Source organism: Capsicum annuum, chromosome 11 (assembly GCF_002878395.1).
Source record: "Capsicum annuum cultivar UCD-10X-F1 chromosome 11, UCD10Xv1.1, whole genome shotgun sequence".
In the NCBI taxonomy this organism is placed as follows: domain Eukaryota; kingdom Viridiplantae; phylum Streptophyta; class Magnoliopsida; order Solanales; family Solanaceae; genus Capsicum; species Capsicum annuum.
Window position 1 is genome coordinate 27364172 of NC_061121.1, and position 17894 is coordinate 27382065.

Below are 17894 nucleotides of genomic sequence, written 5' to 3' on the forward strand. Positions count from 1 at the left end.
GGGGGATACAGAACTCACAGACCACTCAAAAACTAGCTCATCAGGAAATTGGAACTTAACCATACGGGTACGACAGTCTATAGATGCATAACAAGAGTGAAGCCAATCCATACCCAGAATAATATCAAAATCAACCATCTCCAACTCTATCAAATCATCAAATATGATTCTATGGAGAACAGTGATAGGACACTTTTTATACACTTGATTAGAAATAACTGACTCACCTACTAGAGTAGAAACCAGGAAAGACTCAAGAATCTTTGCGGGACTCATTTCAAAATTCACAGCAACTAACGGGATCACATAAGAGAAACTTGACCCAGGGTCCAATAATATATAAACATCAAAGAAAAAGACACGGAGCATACCAGTAACTACATCAGGAGAGTCCTCCTGCTCCTGACAAGATGGTAAGGCATATAACCTATTCTGGCGCTGCCCACCACCAGTACTGGATGAAGCGCCATAAGGAGGGGCTGGACAGGCTAAAGGAGCTGGTGTACTGGTAGCCTGTGTCTGAGGCTGGACATCTCTGTTTCTCTATCTAGTATGCGGTTACTCTCTAAGTCTGTGGGCCGACTTTTCACAACCAAAACAACCCCTCTGTTCGGCCAAACACTCGCTGGGATCTAGACATGGCGGGCTTATTCCCTTGCTACTGCCTATTTTTGGGCGTGGGAGTACTAGCTGATGAAGGTGCTAGCATAGACGAACAACTCTGAAACTATGGACAATTCCCTCCATGGGACCTAGTCTGACCATACTCATGCTGCTGAGATCTAGCCCTCTTATTTTTCCTTAATCTATCTCTCTCCCATATCTTGTCTACCTTAATTTGTTGTGCATGAACTATCAGTCTGGAAAGACCCATATCCCTATTGAGCATAGCAGTCCTACACTCTTTCAGCACCAAACCAGACACACCAGTCACGAACTTACTCATACTAGTTTGGGTGTCAGCCATCAAATCAGGAGCATACTTAGCTAACTAGTTGAACTTAAGGAAATATTATTTTACATTCATAGAGCCTTGCCTTAGGTTCGTAAACTTCTCTATATTTGCTTTCCTCATCTCAAATGGGAAGAACTTGTCCAAGAATGCATCCTAAAATACCTGCCAAGTCATAGGAGTAGTATCCTCCCCTCCATTCTTCCTCTACGCCACAACCCAGTCATAAGCAATATCTTTTAGCTTATAAAAGACCAACTCTACACTCTTTTCTTCAGAAATATGCATGACTTAGGTGATCTTCTTCACCTCCGCAAGATACAATTGTGGGTCCTCACCTGTCTTCTACCTATAGAACTCTGGTGGGTTCATCCTCATGAAATCTTGAATCCTGGATACAACTAAATCCTCTCCTTGCTAATACAGAACTGCAGCCTGGTTATTGTCCTGAACATTTATGGTGAATGCCTGGGCTAACGCCTGTAAGGATCCCCAAAACTCTGCATGAGACACGGTCTCATTCAGGGGATTAACAGGCTGAGGTTGATCGTTATTATTTCTGTGAGCATTTGCTCTTTGGGGAGATATTTTTCTATCATAAATGAGCATGAATTAATAGTAGAGAGAGATAACTGTAAGCACGATGGATTTTGAAAGAAAGAAATGACTTTTTCCTAAGACGTCTTGTAGCCTCATAGATGTGGCGCGCTACACATGATGATCAAGACTCTGTACAATGCGGCTTGTCAGACTCCCTAGGACTCCTTAAACCTTAGGCTATGATACCAAGTTTGTAACGCCCTGAAATCTCATTCTTAGACATCACACGGTACTTAAGGCTACAAGTAGCCCTAACCTAACCCTTTGAGCCTGCTAATACTTCTAACACTTACTTCAAGATAAATAAACCAAGAAATAATCATATATTATGCCAAATTTGGATTGAAATAACTGAAAAACATAATCTGAATGTCAAATACTAAGAACAGTTTGGAAAACTTCAACCACTAGTCTAGTCCGACAAGCCTCTACTTACTAATGAACTAGAGAGTCATTGGGACAAACCCCCAACTGACTCAACTGACTGAAAGCAAAAATAACTTATATCAAAACTAAAAGTCTAGGAAATCGGTCCTCGAATCATGAGGACTCACCAACCGCGGAATATAGACAAGGTACTCGTAGATCACGGTCGCGGCTGAGACTGAGCACCCGAACCTACATTATAATACAATGTAGCACACAGACGTATATGTGGATTAGTACTTTGAGGATGTACTGAGCATATGAGGGTGTATGCACTAATTAAACATTATCATCAATCTTTATAGAAAACATGCATGCTAATATAAATGAATCACGTAGCTTGAATAAAACTGAAATATATCATAATAAAGCAGGCATCATAATCCAGTGAGTCATCATACTTTGTTCAAAAATTTGTATTCTCCTCTCATCCTTAAAACTTGTAATTACAAAGGAATCATAATAATAATAGCCTTTCAAAACTTATACTTTTATCTTAAGGAGAATAATGGACTTCTTTAAAACTTTAAAGACTCAAAGACTAAGGATTTTACGACTTTGGGAAAAATTTGACACTTTAAGACCTTGGAATACTGTGGGAAACTTGGGACTCAATGACTTGGGACACTTGGGAGTTTCTTTTAACCGATATAAACCATGTGAGCTACATGGAGTCCAACGTCTTACCCACGTTGGGGAAAGCTGTTCTACCCTTGCCATCAGAATAGAACCTTAACTTTAGTAATCACTATCTTAACCCGCTTGGGGTAAATCAAATCCTACGTTAGTTCGTAGTTCTGGGGTGTGAGACCTTGGAATCAAGCCCAACTTGGTGCTAAATACTACTCTCATACTTAAGCTCAGAGCGTTTAGGAAATCCACCTTAAAATAACTCAAAGGTCTATAATGGAGACCAAATATACTTCTCTTTGCTTTAAATCATAAATAGTGTGTATTCCTATCTTAGCTTAAGATCAAAAGATCAATCTTTTCTTTTGAAAGCACTTATCAAAACTTGTCAACAAAACTTGAGATCATAATCTCCTTATAAAATCATCACTTGTGCTTAGGACTCAAAATATAAAGCTTTAATACATCAAAAATCATATTTAGACTTCATGTTCAACAATCATCTTAAAAAGCTTTCAATCATCTCAATCGAGGTATGGGAAAATAACTCATAATATGAATCCCATGATTTCAACATCTCAAAATTCATGCTTTGATAGCAAAACATTCATAATCATCTTAAAATCTAGAAATTTCAGCTATATATACCAAGATATAAACATACTCATGTAATTCAACTTCTAAAACACTAAAAATTTCATAATCTTACGAATAGCAACATAGGGTATAAACCCAACTTCAATTTCATAGGAAAACATGTAAAATCAAATAACTCTTGTAATAAAAATCAAGTTTTGAGCACAAGGACGAAAGATTTGTCCTTGTTCAAATCCCACATACCTTAAATTAGAATCTTTGAATGAACTCTTGACTTTGGGATGCTATTCGAACTTCTAATGGGTGATTCTTGAAGCTCTTGATTTGGGGATTCCGAATCTTGAATCAATTTTGAAAAAACGACGGTTAAATTTTGAGTTCTCTTGGGTTTTGGGTTGAAACCTTAGGATGAGTTCTTGACGGAAATTGATAAAAGTGTATGTATTTTGGTATCTTAGGGATTAAATCCCTTGTTAAAGTTGAAAAGGGACAGGGAAAATGACCAAATTGCCCCCTAGGACGCGGATTTTAAAAGCTGAAAAATAACTGGGCATCGATGCTGTAGGCAATGCGATGCGTCGTGGGCATCGACGCGATACTCGACGCGTCGCACCATCATCTTGCCAAGCCTCAGTACTTTTCTTACTAAAAAATTGACCAATGCGATGGGAGACACGACGCGCTAAGATCGCGTTGGTTCACTATTTTGGGATACCAAACGAGATCTAAATGCGGTTCAAAAAATTTAAAACCGATTCAAAAATACCTATTGACCTCTCGGATCATATATTAGCTAAAATATCAACTACTAAAGGTCGGGAAGGTCACAAAATAATTCTTCAAAGTTTGAAGGCATTAAAAAAATGAACTAAGTCCCACACTTAGTCAAATTTCTAAGTATAAAGGCTTTACTTGACATGCTCTAAAGTCTTAAACTACGAGAAAACTTTAAGGGGTCTTACACCTAGTTAGTTTCCCCTCTCTTGCTTAAGGAAGGATGTTTAGGGATTTTGTGAGGTGATGTAATCGATGTTATGTCGTGAAAATGGATGGAAATAGGTTAATATAGTGTTTAAGGATCATTTATAAGTATAAAAACTTCAATACCCCTCCTCCCAAGTGAACAAACCTGAAAATTGACAAATTTAATGCTTTGGTGCATCGCGGAGGGTAATCTCCGCAATAAGCTCCGGGTATCTAATTAAGGCAAAATTAGATGTGTTGAAAAGAGGACACATTTATGTATAATTTGGTGGGTCTTTAGATTCAAAATTTCACATATTTCAGAAGTTATACACATTTAAATTTGACCCTTGTAGAATTGAATTCGAAAATATGATCGATAATGAAAGTTCTTAACTCCACTTCACTCTAAGTTTTAATACGAACATTCTTTCCCTCAAGAGCACTCTTCACACTAGGATAATGATCATCACACTTATTTTTATATAGAAGTAATTGGATTCAAGTTTACACACGTACAAACAACAGTTCAAATTCTAGCCCAAAAAATACGGTGTGTTACAGATATACTGATATACTCAAATTATAAACATGCCACCCATAATACCAAAGTATCATCTAGTGTAAGTGGTAAAGCACCACTTCTGCGCCCTAAAGGTCGTGGGTTCGACCTCAGTTTGGCATAAGTTTTACTTATATCTTATATATATGTTGACAGTTGACTTAATATGTATAATTAATTATATTTTTGACTTTCTTTTATTTCTCAAGTTGTTAAAAAATATATAATTTTATTCTCTTTCGTCAAAATTTTTAAAACCCTATTCCTCTCAATTTTCAAATCAATCAACCTCTACTTTCTGATTTTTTATCGCTGTTGTCGCCGCTAGTCGGATTTTTTTCGTCGCCGGCCAAGGCTCACAGCTTCAATCTCACTGCTCTCTACATTCATTGCTAAGATGAATAATCTAATTGATCTAACTGATAACTTTATTGGCACCTGAAGAGTTTGGATCCTAGATTCGCCTCTGACTATAACTCACCAGTAGGTAAGTCAATTTGTAGGCCAGAACAGTACTATCAAAAGAAATGAAGAAAGTAACAAAAATAAAATAAATAAAAGACTAATATAGACTACAACCCCATGAGCTGGTGAAGTCAGTACAGGAGTTTCTAATACTACTAGAATATAAAGAGAAATACAAAATAAATGTACATGTTCAAACTATCTCCAAAATATAAAATAGGGATAAGTCTAATCATACGAGGGAGAGGTGGAATACTCTGAACGTTAGGAGCTCACCCCAAATCTACGATCCATAATTGCTCCGCATGATGTACATGTCAACGACGAGAACTATTACTATGATTTGCAGACTGTAGAAATGTAGTATGGGTAGCTAACACATGGTACTCAGTAAGCATCGACCGACTGAGCTCCAAAGATAATGCAAGTATAAATAACAGGTAGAGCAAGAATGTAAACTATAGGAAACCACTCAAGAAACTAAACATAATAATGCTAATGGAACAATAAGGATAAACTAGTCTATTCTAACAGTGTTCAGGAACTAAGGTGCAATACTGTATATCACTAGTCAATATACAAATGAAGAGTAAAAGAAGGATATATTAGTAGTTCAAGGCCAAATGATACATATACATTATGAATAGACAAGGAAAGAGAAGGATACATACATATATACATACACACACACATATATATATAGCAAAACTCAAGATAATAACCCGAGGGAGCCAACCAAATATCTCGAGGATCATAACCAACAGCCTTAAAAGGATTAAAGATTCATAAATGTACCAATAGCCTCAGAAACTAGCCCGTAACCGTACTGCCATAAACTAATCATAATAACCATCAATAAAGTAAACGGCTAGTCCGAACAAACAATAACCTAGTCGGACCTCCATGAGTTTGAAAGGTTTAAGCAACACTCACAAACAATAATCAGAACTTATATCTATACAACCCCCTATAAGGTTGACAGGTATAAGCACCAAACAATTATACTAGTGATAGGCAATGCATATGAATGATTGAATGCAACATAAACCGATAATACCATGTCCAATCCAAGTATCGTAATGTACCACGTGTACATATCTCCTTCAACTCAGTAGCTTGAAAAGACAAGACCTATGACTACGGATGGCTCACGAATGGAGTGACCCGTAAGAGACTTGGTATATCTATATATACTGTCTGTTCCTAAATCAAGACTTTTAATAACCATCATAAAAGAGTGAATTACTAATGAACCAGAAACAACCTCGGTCTAACTTTCAAAATAGCATATTTAGTTTTAAAAGCTCATAATTCATTAAATAGGGTGGTACAATTTTTATTGTAAAAGAATTAATTTTAAAAGTGAAAAGTGAAAATAAATTTCTTTTTAAAAACCAGTAGTAAAATCAAGAATTTATTTGGAAACGTACCACTAAGTGATCACAAATGCGCCTAAAAGTATGCATGTAATCACCAGTATCCAAATAATACAACCATAAGCGTCCAAGCGTCTATACACTAGAATCACGTCCTCTTCAATGATATAATACTCACCTAGAGTTCAACTGGTATCGTAACCACCACCTCGGGCTCAATAATACATAATTAACATTATAAAGCCTCACAACTAAAAAAACTATGGTAATCAAGGGCTTAAAATCACAACAAGAATCTAATGGAAACATACCGTCCAATTCACTAAGTCGAATGATAAATCTTATACTAAAAGATCATTAACATCAATCTACGATAAACTTGTCTATAATCAAGAATAATAAGGCTTTATGTCAATAACGGGTATCGTATACTAAGGTTCGGGCCACATTTCTATCCCAAATTTTCTAAATAGGTTAAGTCATGAAATACTAGTGATCTTAAGATATCCTATAATCCCCGCGTAGCATGCAATCTATAATATAACACCATCTCATAGAGAAAAGTAAATCTAAGCCTACCTCAATACAGAACCACAATCTTGAATTGCCCACAAATCGCTCATCCTTGATCCACGATCCCAAAAATTACGTCACACTATCAAATAATAATCTACATGTTAATAGAAGTAAAATGATACCTATATTGTAATATAAAACTCTGAGCTTAAAATCGAGTCAAAAAATGGGCCCATTGGGTTCGCTTATGGAATTTTAAAATTTTATCTACCTCGAGGTCCCTCTAAGGACAATGAATGTATATTTAAAAGTTGAACACAAATGGAGTGTAAATCGAGTCCCAAATCACACCCGAGATAATGGAAAAAAGGAAAAAAGGAAAAAATAAGAATTAAACAGAGGAATTACGTCGAGAACTTAGGAAGGAGTTAATAGGAAATGGTCACTTCATCATCCTCTACACTTTCCTAGCTCCAATCAATGATTTTTCACAAGTTTCTTGAGATCTTGGGGCAAAAATGACGAAATGAGCGCAAAAAATAATGAAAAGTTGAGGAACAGGGGATTATATATGCTAGGGATTTGACCTTCGCGATTACGGGGGCCAAGGATCACGAAGAATGATTGAATTACCCTTCGCGAACGCATTCAAAAGGATGCGAGTCTAGCAGATATTACAACCACGATCGTGACACAAAGTGGTTGCAAACACAAGGAGGTACGTGGACTGGGTTGGACCAGCCCTTCATCGCGAACGCGATGGTCAATGTCTTGAACCTTTGCGAATGCGACATACTCCTCGCGGTCTTGAAGATTAAAATGGGCCTGTATCAGAAGCCGAAAAACCAGCAAAAGCTTAAGCCCTCACAAACTCTGAGCGGGCGCTCGAGTTTTGTTCGGAATCCCATGCGTGCAAATGAACTATGTTACCATACCTAATTCAATATTCTGACTGAATGAAACTATAAAAACTTTCAAAACTTCCACCCGAGATTATTTTGATTAAATTTGGGTCTAATACCTAGTTCCATTTTTCATTAAATCTATCCAATAGCCCAAAGTGAGTCCGAAAGTCCTGAATCAAGGGCCCCTAACCTAAAATCAATGTTTTGGAGCTAAAAACTCTATTTACTAGGAGTTTTGATCTAAGATCAATTCCTTAATAACGATAGCTCTAAAACAGGAAAACAACCCTAAAATTCAAATGAATTGTTCGATAATCGAATCGACAGCTTTGACAAGTCATAAATGACCTGTAACCGTTGTTGAAAGGCTCGAAACACCGTAAACGCTCAAAAATAGAGAAAATAAAATGACCTAGAGGTCATTACAACAATTCAGTGCACTAAGCTTTCAACTATATGGTAGTATTGTAAATTGAAATTGGATCACCCGTGCAGGTTAAATCTGAATCCATGTCCAAGTAGATAAATATATACTTCACCTACTTTGACTTGATACAAAGTTTAAGAAAATAAAGAAAACTTTTGCATCTTGTGGCCTTAAATTAAAGTTGCGTTAAATGTACCAAAATGCCCTTTAATCTTGTGGTCTTAAACATGCCATGTGGAAAGTTGAAACTAAAGTATTACCAAAAAAGAAAAGGAATCATTCTTTTTAAAATGTACTAAAAAGGAAAATAGATTATTCTTTTTTAAACGGAGGGAGTACGTAATATATATTTATTATAATATTATTAATAAAAAGAGAGAAAAACATGTATGTATGTTCTAAAGGATTGTGTCACTTCAGAAATATAAAGAGTTCTATTTGTTAGGAACTCTTCACTTGAAAAAGAATGCAAGTTTCTCTTCTCAGATCAATAAGAAAAAAAAAAGAATTCTCTCTTTACAAAATCTACAACGCAAAACTCGTTTCTTCTCTATGAAAAACTATGATAGTAGATTCCTATGAAGATGAAAGAAATCTTCATCAAATAATCGAACAATCTTTTATATTCTCTGGGTTTAAAAAAGAATGCTCTAGTTTCCTTTTTAGTCTGTTTAAAAAAGAATGATCTTTTTCATTTTTAGCAAATTTTAAATTTTAACTTTCTACGTAGCATGTTTAAGACCACAGGATTGAAGGACATTTTGATACATTTGACATATCTTTAATTTAAGACCACAAAATTCAAAAGTCTTTTTATTATTTACTTAAATCCCGTGCCAAGTCAAACTAGGTCATTATTTTTTAAACAGAGAGAGTAACAAATATAACTTAGATTGTAAATTTTTACTTTACAGTTCGTATTTATTATATGTGATTACACTATCAACTAATGAAACAAATAAAATGGTTCTTGGAATAAACTAATATATGTTTTCTTGATTAATTATTTTCCTTCATGCAGGGAACGTCACAAGTAATCTACTAAACCTTTTTAATACACACAATTGCATAGTCGTGATGGACGAAACCTGTTCAAGAATCTTCAAATTCCGCACTAAAGCTATCGCTATGCGCAGTGTTCGGGGAAGGGCCCCACCACAAGGGTGTATCATATGCAGCCTTACCTTACATTTCTGTCAGAGGCTATTTCCAAGGCTTGGACCCGTGACCTTCTGATCATATGGCAGTAACTTTACCAGTTACTCCAAGGCTCCCCTTCATTATTGCTAGATTGACGAGAAATATTTGATTAAATATTATTTCCCTCTATATTTTATAAAGTTATTGGTAGAGGTTCTATCCATGAATACAGAGACAGATCTATTAAGGTCCGTGAGGGTGTCACGCTACCCACAAATTTTGACGGAAACTTTATATATATATAGGTGTGTATACATACAGAATATAGATAAATATTAAAGTGCCACCCTGGGAACAAGGTTCTCTTTGGTGTGAGTGGCAAGGGGTTATGTTTTCTCCTTGAAGTGGTATGCGTTTGAATCCTGTTAGGAGTCCATTGTTTTGCACATTTATTGATTCAATTAATTGCATTATTTTGTATTCCATTCTACTTGTTTTTAATTATTGTTGACTCATATTATTAAAAATTACTCTCTTAACTTTTTTTTTTTTAATTTCTCATTGATTAGTATTTGCTTGATATAAAATTAAAAGATGAATAAGTTTTATTCTCCTTATTATCAAATTAAAAAAAAATACTGTCCCTTTTTTTTTTCTTAAATCGACTTTGTCAATCTTATCGAACTTCTTACTTCTTCTTCAATTCTCTGCTCCACCAGATTTCTTTATCAGTCACCCTTCACAGCCCCATAATTATGGAGCCCTATGTAATTGCTTAAGCGGTCTAATGAGACTAGATACATCTTAGTTTAGTTTTTCTATATACCACCAAACTTGTTGCTTTATTTTTATTTTTTTAATAAAAGAACTAATTCTATTTCTACTTTAAGGTTCCGACTCTAATTCAAAATCGAAATTGTAAATTTTTAATGTATAGTGAATTTTAATTCTTGATGATTATCAAAATAATTATACACAAACTTGAGCCAAATATTATCTTTAAGAAAAATAAATAACTAAAAACCTAAAGCATTCCTTCTAATAACTACTTCCTATCTTGTTGAGACAAAAAAAGGGGCGAATCAAATTTTTCACTAAGGAGTTTCAAAATCGAAAAAAGTAAATAAATGAAATAGTCGAAGGGACTTCAAGATCTACTTTCTATACGTAAAAAAAAATAAAAAATAAATTAACTAGCTCCGCCTTGAAGGCGGATCCAAAATTTGGATTCTTCAATTGATTTAATCGACAAGTTCACTTGGCACTAGAAGACTTTAAATTCTGGATCCGCCTCTGCATGAATACATTTTCGCGAACACAAATCATAACAAACTATTGAATGTTTTGTAGAGAAAAGGCCATTTCGCCCAACCGGGTCCTCAGAAATGATCATGTGGTAGATGCAGAAATCTCTTTTATCGAAAAATTATACTGTACAAATAAAATAAAAATAAATAATTTTCTATATGTATAAACTGTTTGATTTCCCTTGATATAAAGGAAAATTCTAATGTATGGACAAAGGTGGTCTAAAATTTATTTTAAGTCACATGATCATCAAATCCTAAGTGTGACACTTTCACATTGTTTTTGAATTCAATCGTCAGAAATTCTGACTTCGCCACTGTACTCAATGGTGTTTTGATTGTTTTTGGAAGTGATCATCAAGGGTTGATGAGAAAAGCATGGCCTACCAAGATATGCAGAAGAAGTACTTGGGGATATTGGTGTGGAGAATTTAAGAGAATTGGAAGGATATCTTTGAGAAGAGATTAATGTATGATGAGTAGATGATAATGATGTATTTGTAGTGAAATCAAGTGTAATTGTGGGGTGTGATTGACATGTGGAAATTGAAGTTTTTGGTGGTAAGTAAAAAGTTGATGCATTATTATTATATGTGGGTAATAAGTTATTACTATTTGAATTGGTAAAGTTGAATTTTCCATGAAGATTTTGATTAACATTTGGTAAACCTGATTGTTGTGGCAATGGTGATGTTGAGGAGGATGTGCATCTTAGCATAGAGGCAGCTGCTGAGGTGGTGGAAGCCATGGCAGTTGCTGAAAATGGAAGGGAGTGATTATGTGTTCCTTCATATGTGGTGATCAGAATGGACATGTCTTCACAACATCTTTGAACCTATGGAGGATCACACATTATGAAGAAAAAAAAAGGGTCAGAAATAGACGTTTTATCGGTTTGGACATGAGAAAAAATAATTGAAATTTAGTGAGTGAAACTCGAAATAGAGAAGTTGATTTCAAATAAATCTCAAGTTTTCTATTTCAAGTTGAAATGAGCCAATTTAACTTGACAGCCGAGCTCTCCATTTCTTTCCCAAATATTTGAAAAAAAAATTGTATGGACAAATTCATCATAGTACTCTAATTAGTGCAAGAATATACGTACATATACTTTGATTAAAGGCAGTTTGGAGCACAAAACATTGTGTGCTAATAAAGTTTGGAAAAGGACTGCACTCCAAGGAGTGTGATGTAAATAATCTACCCTAATGCAAATATTAGTGACTGCTCTCACGACTCGAACTCGTAATTTATAGGTTACATGGAGACAACTTTACTGTTGCTCTAAGGTTCCCTTCTGAGTTAATAACTCAAATGGTCACTTAACTATGAACTTTTATCCCAGAAAGTCACTCAACTTTGATCTTTACCTCAAAACTCACTTAACTATGAACTTTTATCTCAGAAAGTCACTCAACTTTAACTTTTACTTCAAAAGTCATTCAACTATCACATTTTTGCTCAGAAAGTAACTCAACCTATTTAGTTATTTTTGTAAAATAGAATTATCTTATGTGGAATTTCTATTTAAAAATAAAATTCTAAAAAATAAAAATTATCTCTTTAATAACTGTTTTATCCTTATTCCCCTAAATTAATATCTCTCCCTCCTCTTTCTCAATTTTCTTCTTCTTTTCACTTTCTTCCCATAAATTTTTTTATAGGCCACACATTATAATCTAGGAATTGACAATTAAAATTGTACGAAATGAAATTACTACTATATTTTATATTTGCATTTTATTTTTATTTTGTCTTTAATTTAAAAAATAAAAATAAAGAGGTCAAAAGAAGATAAATAAAATAAAATTATAAAGTATTAAAAAGGAGAAAAAGGAAAGTGCACGATATTTTAGTTTAGTTTAGTTTTTCTTCTTTTTTCCTATTTTTTTTTCCTTTTTTTCCTTTTCAAAGACCAAAAAAAAATAAATGCAAAGATAAAATATATAGTAATTTTATTTTGTATAATTATAATTTTTAATTTCTAGATTATACCGTAAATGTTAGAGTTATGAAAAACTTATGAGAAGAAAGTGAGAAGGAGAAGAAAAATAAGAAAGAGGAGGAAGAACTATTAATTTAGGGGTACAAGGATAAAATGGTCATTAAATAAATATTTTTTTAAAAAAATTTTTAAATAGAAATTCCACATAAGCAAATTCTATTTAAAAAAAAAATTAAATCGGTTGAGTGAGTTTTTGAGTAAAAATGTGATAGTTGAGTGACTTTCGAAATAAAGATCAAAGTTGAGTGAATTTTTGAGATAAAAATTCATAATTGAGTGACTTTTGAGATAAAGATAAAAGTTAAGTGACTTTCTAGAATAAAATTTCATAGTTGAATGATCATATGAGTTATTAACTCGTTCCCTTCTTCAAAATCAATCGAAAGAATAAGTTGAATGAAAAGCTTTTGATTTATCAACCGTTATAGGCAATGACAATGTATATAAGAAAAATCAGTTCCATTTACTATGGATAGTTATATGCAGTTACTTTTAGATGAACTAATAACGCATAATAATAATGAGTGACTTTTTATAATTATGTTCAATTTTATAACTAATGTATGATGATATATTATATACTAATAAAGTATCATTCAGTTAGTACTATACTACTATAATTTTCATTTTTATTTTCACTAAAAATGAAGGTTCAATCTCCGTTTACCTGTGAATCAAATTGTGACACCGAATTAAAGTTTTACAGATTAAAGGAAATTATTAATTGTCAATTAGTAAAATATTAAAACTATATACCTGTTTTCTTACTGGGCATGTTGGGGAGACAGTGCAACGATAGTAAGCCCTAGGACATGGATTCCCTTTAGCTATTTTCTGTCCATATTTTCTCCATTGACATCCATCATTCATCTGCATTTCCAAATCCATTACACAACACCAATAATTAATAACAATATATCAAGTAAAATACACATGTAAAGTCTGAAGAGGATATAATGTACGTCTTACCCTTACCTCGAGGATGCAAATCCGATCCATTACACATTTACACAAGTATATTAGTGTAGTATATATGGTAAAAGAAGGCGCAACAAAATAGTTATTGCAAATAATTAGTTTGATAAAGAATATATAAAAAATTGAAAATTCAATTTTTAAGTGAATTAAAATTAAAATTAAAATTGCTAAAAAGAATAATACGATCTAGTGAAATAGTATAATCAGTTTAAAACGTTCTAAAATGCAAAGAGTGTCATTTAAATAAGTCAGATATAAATTTACAAAGTGAATATAGTCTTTGTTTTTATTTTTTTTTTTTATTTATTTTTTTTTTTTTTTTATCATTGCATGGTTAATACAATTCTAGAAGATAATTAAAGTCATCACGCATATATATATACTTTCCCACGTTAAAACTACCGAGAATAGGTAACAATTTTTTATAATAATGATTTGACAAGATAAAATTGCTACAAATAACTTAGTCTAATCGACTACATTACAACATTGATTGTGTAAAAACTTTTATATTGACCCATCAGTATATATGAATTAAATTCTATTTATGCAAATTAAAACGGACTTACCGTAGTAGTGCCACACACAGCTCTTATAGACACCCTAGCCTTCTTTTTATCCCAAAAATCTTCATCTTCATCTTCATCTTCATCTTCATCATGATTCCTCGAAATTCGGGCCATTTTTATATTCTCCTTGTTTGATTCTTCAAAACTATTTTCTGGGCTATGATCATCTGTTAAATGATCTTGACTAAATTTACAATCTAATCCCAAATCAAGACCATCATATAATTTACAATTTTTTTGACTTTTACACTCATCATTTTGATCATATAATTCCTTCTTGAACTCTTTTGAAGTACTACAACTTGATGATCTCCCTAGGCTTAGAGAAAGATGTTCCACTTCTTCTTTTTCAATAATATTAGAAGGACTTTTTGCAATAATATTGTTGGAATTTTGAGTAATTATGCCTTGAAAATGCATTTGCAAGGATTTGTAATCCTTCATGGTTTTAGATAGCATCCACTTTAACCTCTCATTTTCTTCTTTGGCTTCAACAATCTGACATTTTGTTGAGTTTATTAGTTGATCCTCCTGTTAAATTTAAGCCACAACACTTATTAGCACCAAGTTAATTAGTCAAGAGCATAACTTATACTCCCAATATCTCAATTTCTGTGGCAAAATTCAAATTTCGAATGTCAAAATTTCCAATTTTTATCTTAAATATGGAAATAAAATCTTTAACATTTTTTTAAAAAATAAAATTTATATATGTAAAAACTAATTAGAAAGTACTATAAGTCCTAATGACAATTCAAAATATTTAAAAGACATTTGAAAAAATTATAGTAAAAAAGCTTGCTTGAATCTTGAAATTTGAAATTGTATTGCCATTGGCCAAACATGATATCCGAAATTCAACTTTAAAAAAAAAGAATAAAAATTTTCATGGTCAAACTGACACTAAATGTTTAAGCTAATTAAACTTCTTGACTAAAAATATACCTGATTCTTTATAGAGGTTACGAAAGAGTTTCTTGAATTGGTATTCATGGACGTTGTTGTTATAGTTGCCTGCATGGAAATGGAATATTTATCGTTATATTAATTGAACCAAAAGAGTACTTGTTGAGCAATTAATAGTAAAGAAAATTAGGAATTATAATGAGAATAAAAGGACAAATATGTTATTTATGTTTTTAAAAGATATTACTCTATGATATTGTATAGGAATGAAGATTGGACCAAGTTATGGATTATAATATTGTCCAGTTGGTTTCTTTTCTGGAACTGGTGACCAGTCCAAGTTGACCAGTATACATCTCAAAAATAATGAGTACAAAGTCGAGACCAACACATGGTGTAATCTCAATATTAAAATACAAAATATATAAAACTCTAACCGATAATTCAAGGGGAAATTTTCAAATATACACAACCTATGTTAAAACATTATGTCACGTAGTGTAATATATATGATATTATATTTGAGAAAACGTATTATATCAGTATATCAATCTTGTATAAAACTAATACAATTATGTGTAAAAGGTGTTCAAACACAAATATGGACTAACCAAATAACAAACTTATACTATGAGCTATCTGACGTAAATAATTTTTCCTAGAAAGACAATTTCACTAGGTGCCCACAGTTCCACACAAGTTGCAGATATTTAAAATTTAACCGTATAAATAAATAAATAAGTAAATAAATAACCAAAAAAATAAGGAAAACTCCTTTAGCTAAGATCTTCTCTTCCTTGTCCCTTTTCTCTTTTTTTCATTTCTTAACACGTCTACATTAATGTATGGAAAAAAAAATTATATTCGGGAATTAAAAGAAAATTACTTCTTCTCATTGGACACAACTTTTTTTTTACGAATCAGAGTGACAAAAAACTAAATCTTAGTGAATTGTAGCAGCAAGATCATTCGGTCACTTACAATATATAACCCTATCACATAATTTAAGTCCATATGAACGTAACATGTAACTCTAATTAAGATGAATTATTGATCAAAGATCATAAAACCACTCACAAAATTAATTGCGGTTGATATTAGCTTTTCTTTAGGACCTTTCATCCTGAACCAGAATTGAACTCTCCATGAGATTCATAGTTGCATTACTTATAGCTTCTTTGTTCGTAGACAAAGCGGATTTGTAATTTTCTTTCATTCCAAGGCCATGTATGGTTGATTAAAATCTTATGGTAGACTCTAAGTGGAATATATAGCTCCATTCATTTTCATTGTTTAGGAAGATTTATTTATCCCAATCTAAGATCACCCTTTGATTTGGAAGATAAAATTTGTAATGAAAGCCTTCAGCTTATGTATATCAACAAATGATATATAAAGAAGAAAGGAAAATCGACTTTTTATAAAATGGAGTCTGGAGAGAGTGATGTGTACGAAATCCTTACCTAATGAAGGAAGAGAGAGTACTTCCGATGGATCTTAGCTCAACTCAAATAAAACATTTCAAAGCAAGTACCAAAAAGGAAAACCTATGAAACATAAAGCTCTTTATAGTAAAATTTCAATGTAACCACCAGAGTTGACATAGTGGTTCAGCGCTATGTCCCTTAAGCAAGAGGTCGGGGGTTCGATCCCCGCCTCTTGCGAATAGAGCAAACTCTGTGGTAAGTTCCCTACCGCTAGATGCGCTGACTGAGGAACGAAGGATTAGTGTCACGGCTGCCGGCTATGGGGATACCTCAGGAAACAAAAAAAATAAAAATATTCAATGTACCTTTTTGGTAGAAGCTAGTAACTCTTCTGCTTTATCATAAATAGTAGTACTAGTATTAGTAGAATTCATTGCTCCATCTTTCCTTAGCATGGTTTAATCTGCCTGTTTTTTTGGCTACACTTTAGCATATACAAGGTTTTCTTCTCTTTGGACAAGTCTTTTTATAGAATAGCTACTATAATTTTTTTTTATTCTAAGAAAGAGTAGATGAAAATATAAAAGTCTAAATTATAGTTGTTACAATTGACAAGCATGTTGCACATGGCCCTATAAATAATATGTCAACTAGTCAACTAACCAAGTTTTTCAACTCTCTTCTTTATCATCCATGCAAACTAATTCAAATGGAAAATCAATTTTCTAATTCTAATTTCAACGCTTTGGATAGAGACAAGAGAAATTTTTATTGCCGTCATTAGGACGCTTTCAATAAAAACAGTCTTCTGCAGAAATACAAGATAATGTTACGTATAATAAATCCTCATAATTTGACCTTTTTTCAGATTTTGCACATAGCAAAAGATTTAGTGCATCGAGCCATCTTTTTTTTATCGAAGTCTGAAGGTTATGTACAGATTCAGCCAAATTTAATTTAAGTAGTTTTACTTCAAAATCTACACTAGTATAGGAAATCCATTAAATATATTATGTACAAAACATAAATCCAAAACTTTTTTAGTCCGTCTTTCTCAATATGCGTGGTCCTATTTGAATTTGGAGAGTCAAACTGTTTAATTTAATTTTATTCGTAATCTCAGACATGAAATCTTTAATTTTT

At 32.9% G+C, this 17894-nt stretch overlaps 1 protein-coding gene across 2 annotated transcripts; it reads right to left on the reverse strand.

Moving 5' to 3' along the window:
- Nucleotides 1-1962: 1962 nt before the first annotated feature.
- Nucleotides 1963-17340, reverse strand: LOC107846592 (WRKY transcription factor 72A-like). Of its 2 annotated transcripts, XM_047398689.1 has the most exons (6): nt 17117-17340; nt 15364-15432; nt 14419-14949; nt 13628-13741; nt 11536-11701; nt 1963-2170 (listed from the first exon to the last, which is right to left on the reverse strand). In XM_047398689.1, exons 1-6 carry the CDS (start codon nt 17204-17206, stop codon nt 2139-2141), a joined length of 1002 nt encoding a protein of 333 aa, XP_047254645.1. In that variant the 5' UTR covers nt 17207-17340; the 3' UTR covers nt 1963-2138. The 2 variants fall into 2 exon arrangements, with proteins under 2 accessions (XP_047254645.1, XP_047254644.1); XM_047398688.1 differs by lacking the exon at nt 1963-2170 and having other exon boundaries at nt 10624-11701.
- Between the last annotated feature and the right edge of the window lie 554 nt (nt 17341-17894).

Coding starts and splice junctions, on each gene's coding strand:
- LOC107846592 (XM_047398688.1), bottom strand. CDS start 17,206: ATGCTAAGGAAAGATGGAGCAATGAATTCTACTAATACTAGTACTACT. Junction 14,950..15,363: donor TAACCTCTATAAAGAATCAG/GTATATTTTTAG, acceptor TAAATTTAACAG/GAGGATCAACTAATAAACTC. Junction 13,742..14,418: donor CTGTGTGTGGCACTACTACG/GTAAGTCCGTTT, acceptor TTGGAAATGCAG/ATGAATGATGGATGTCAATG.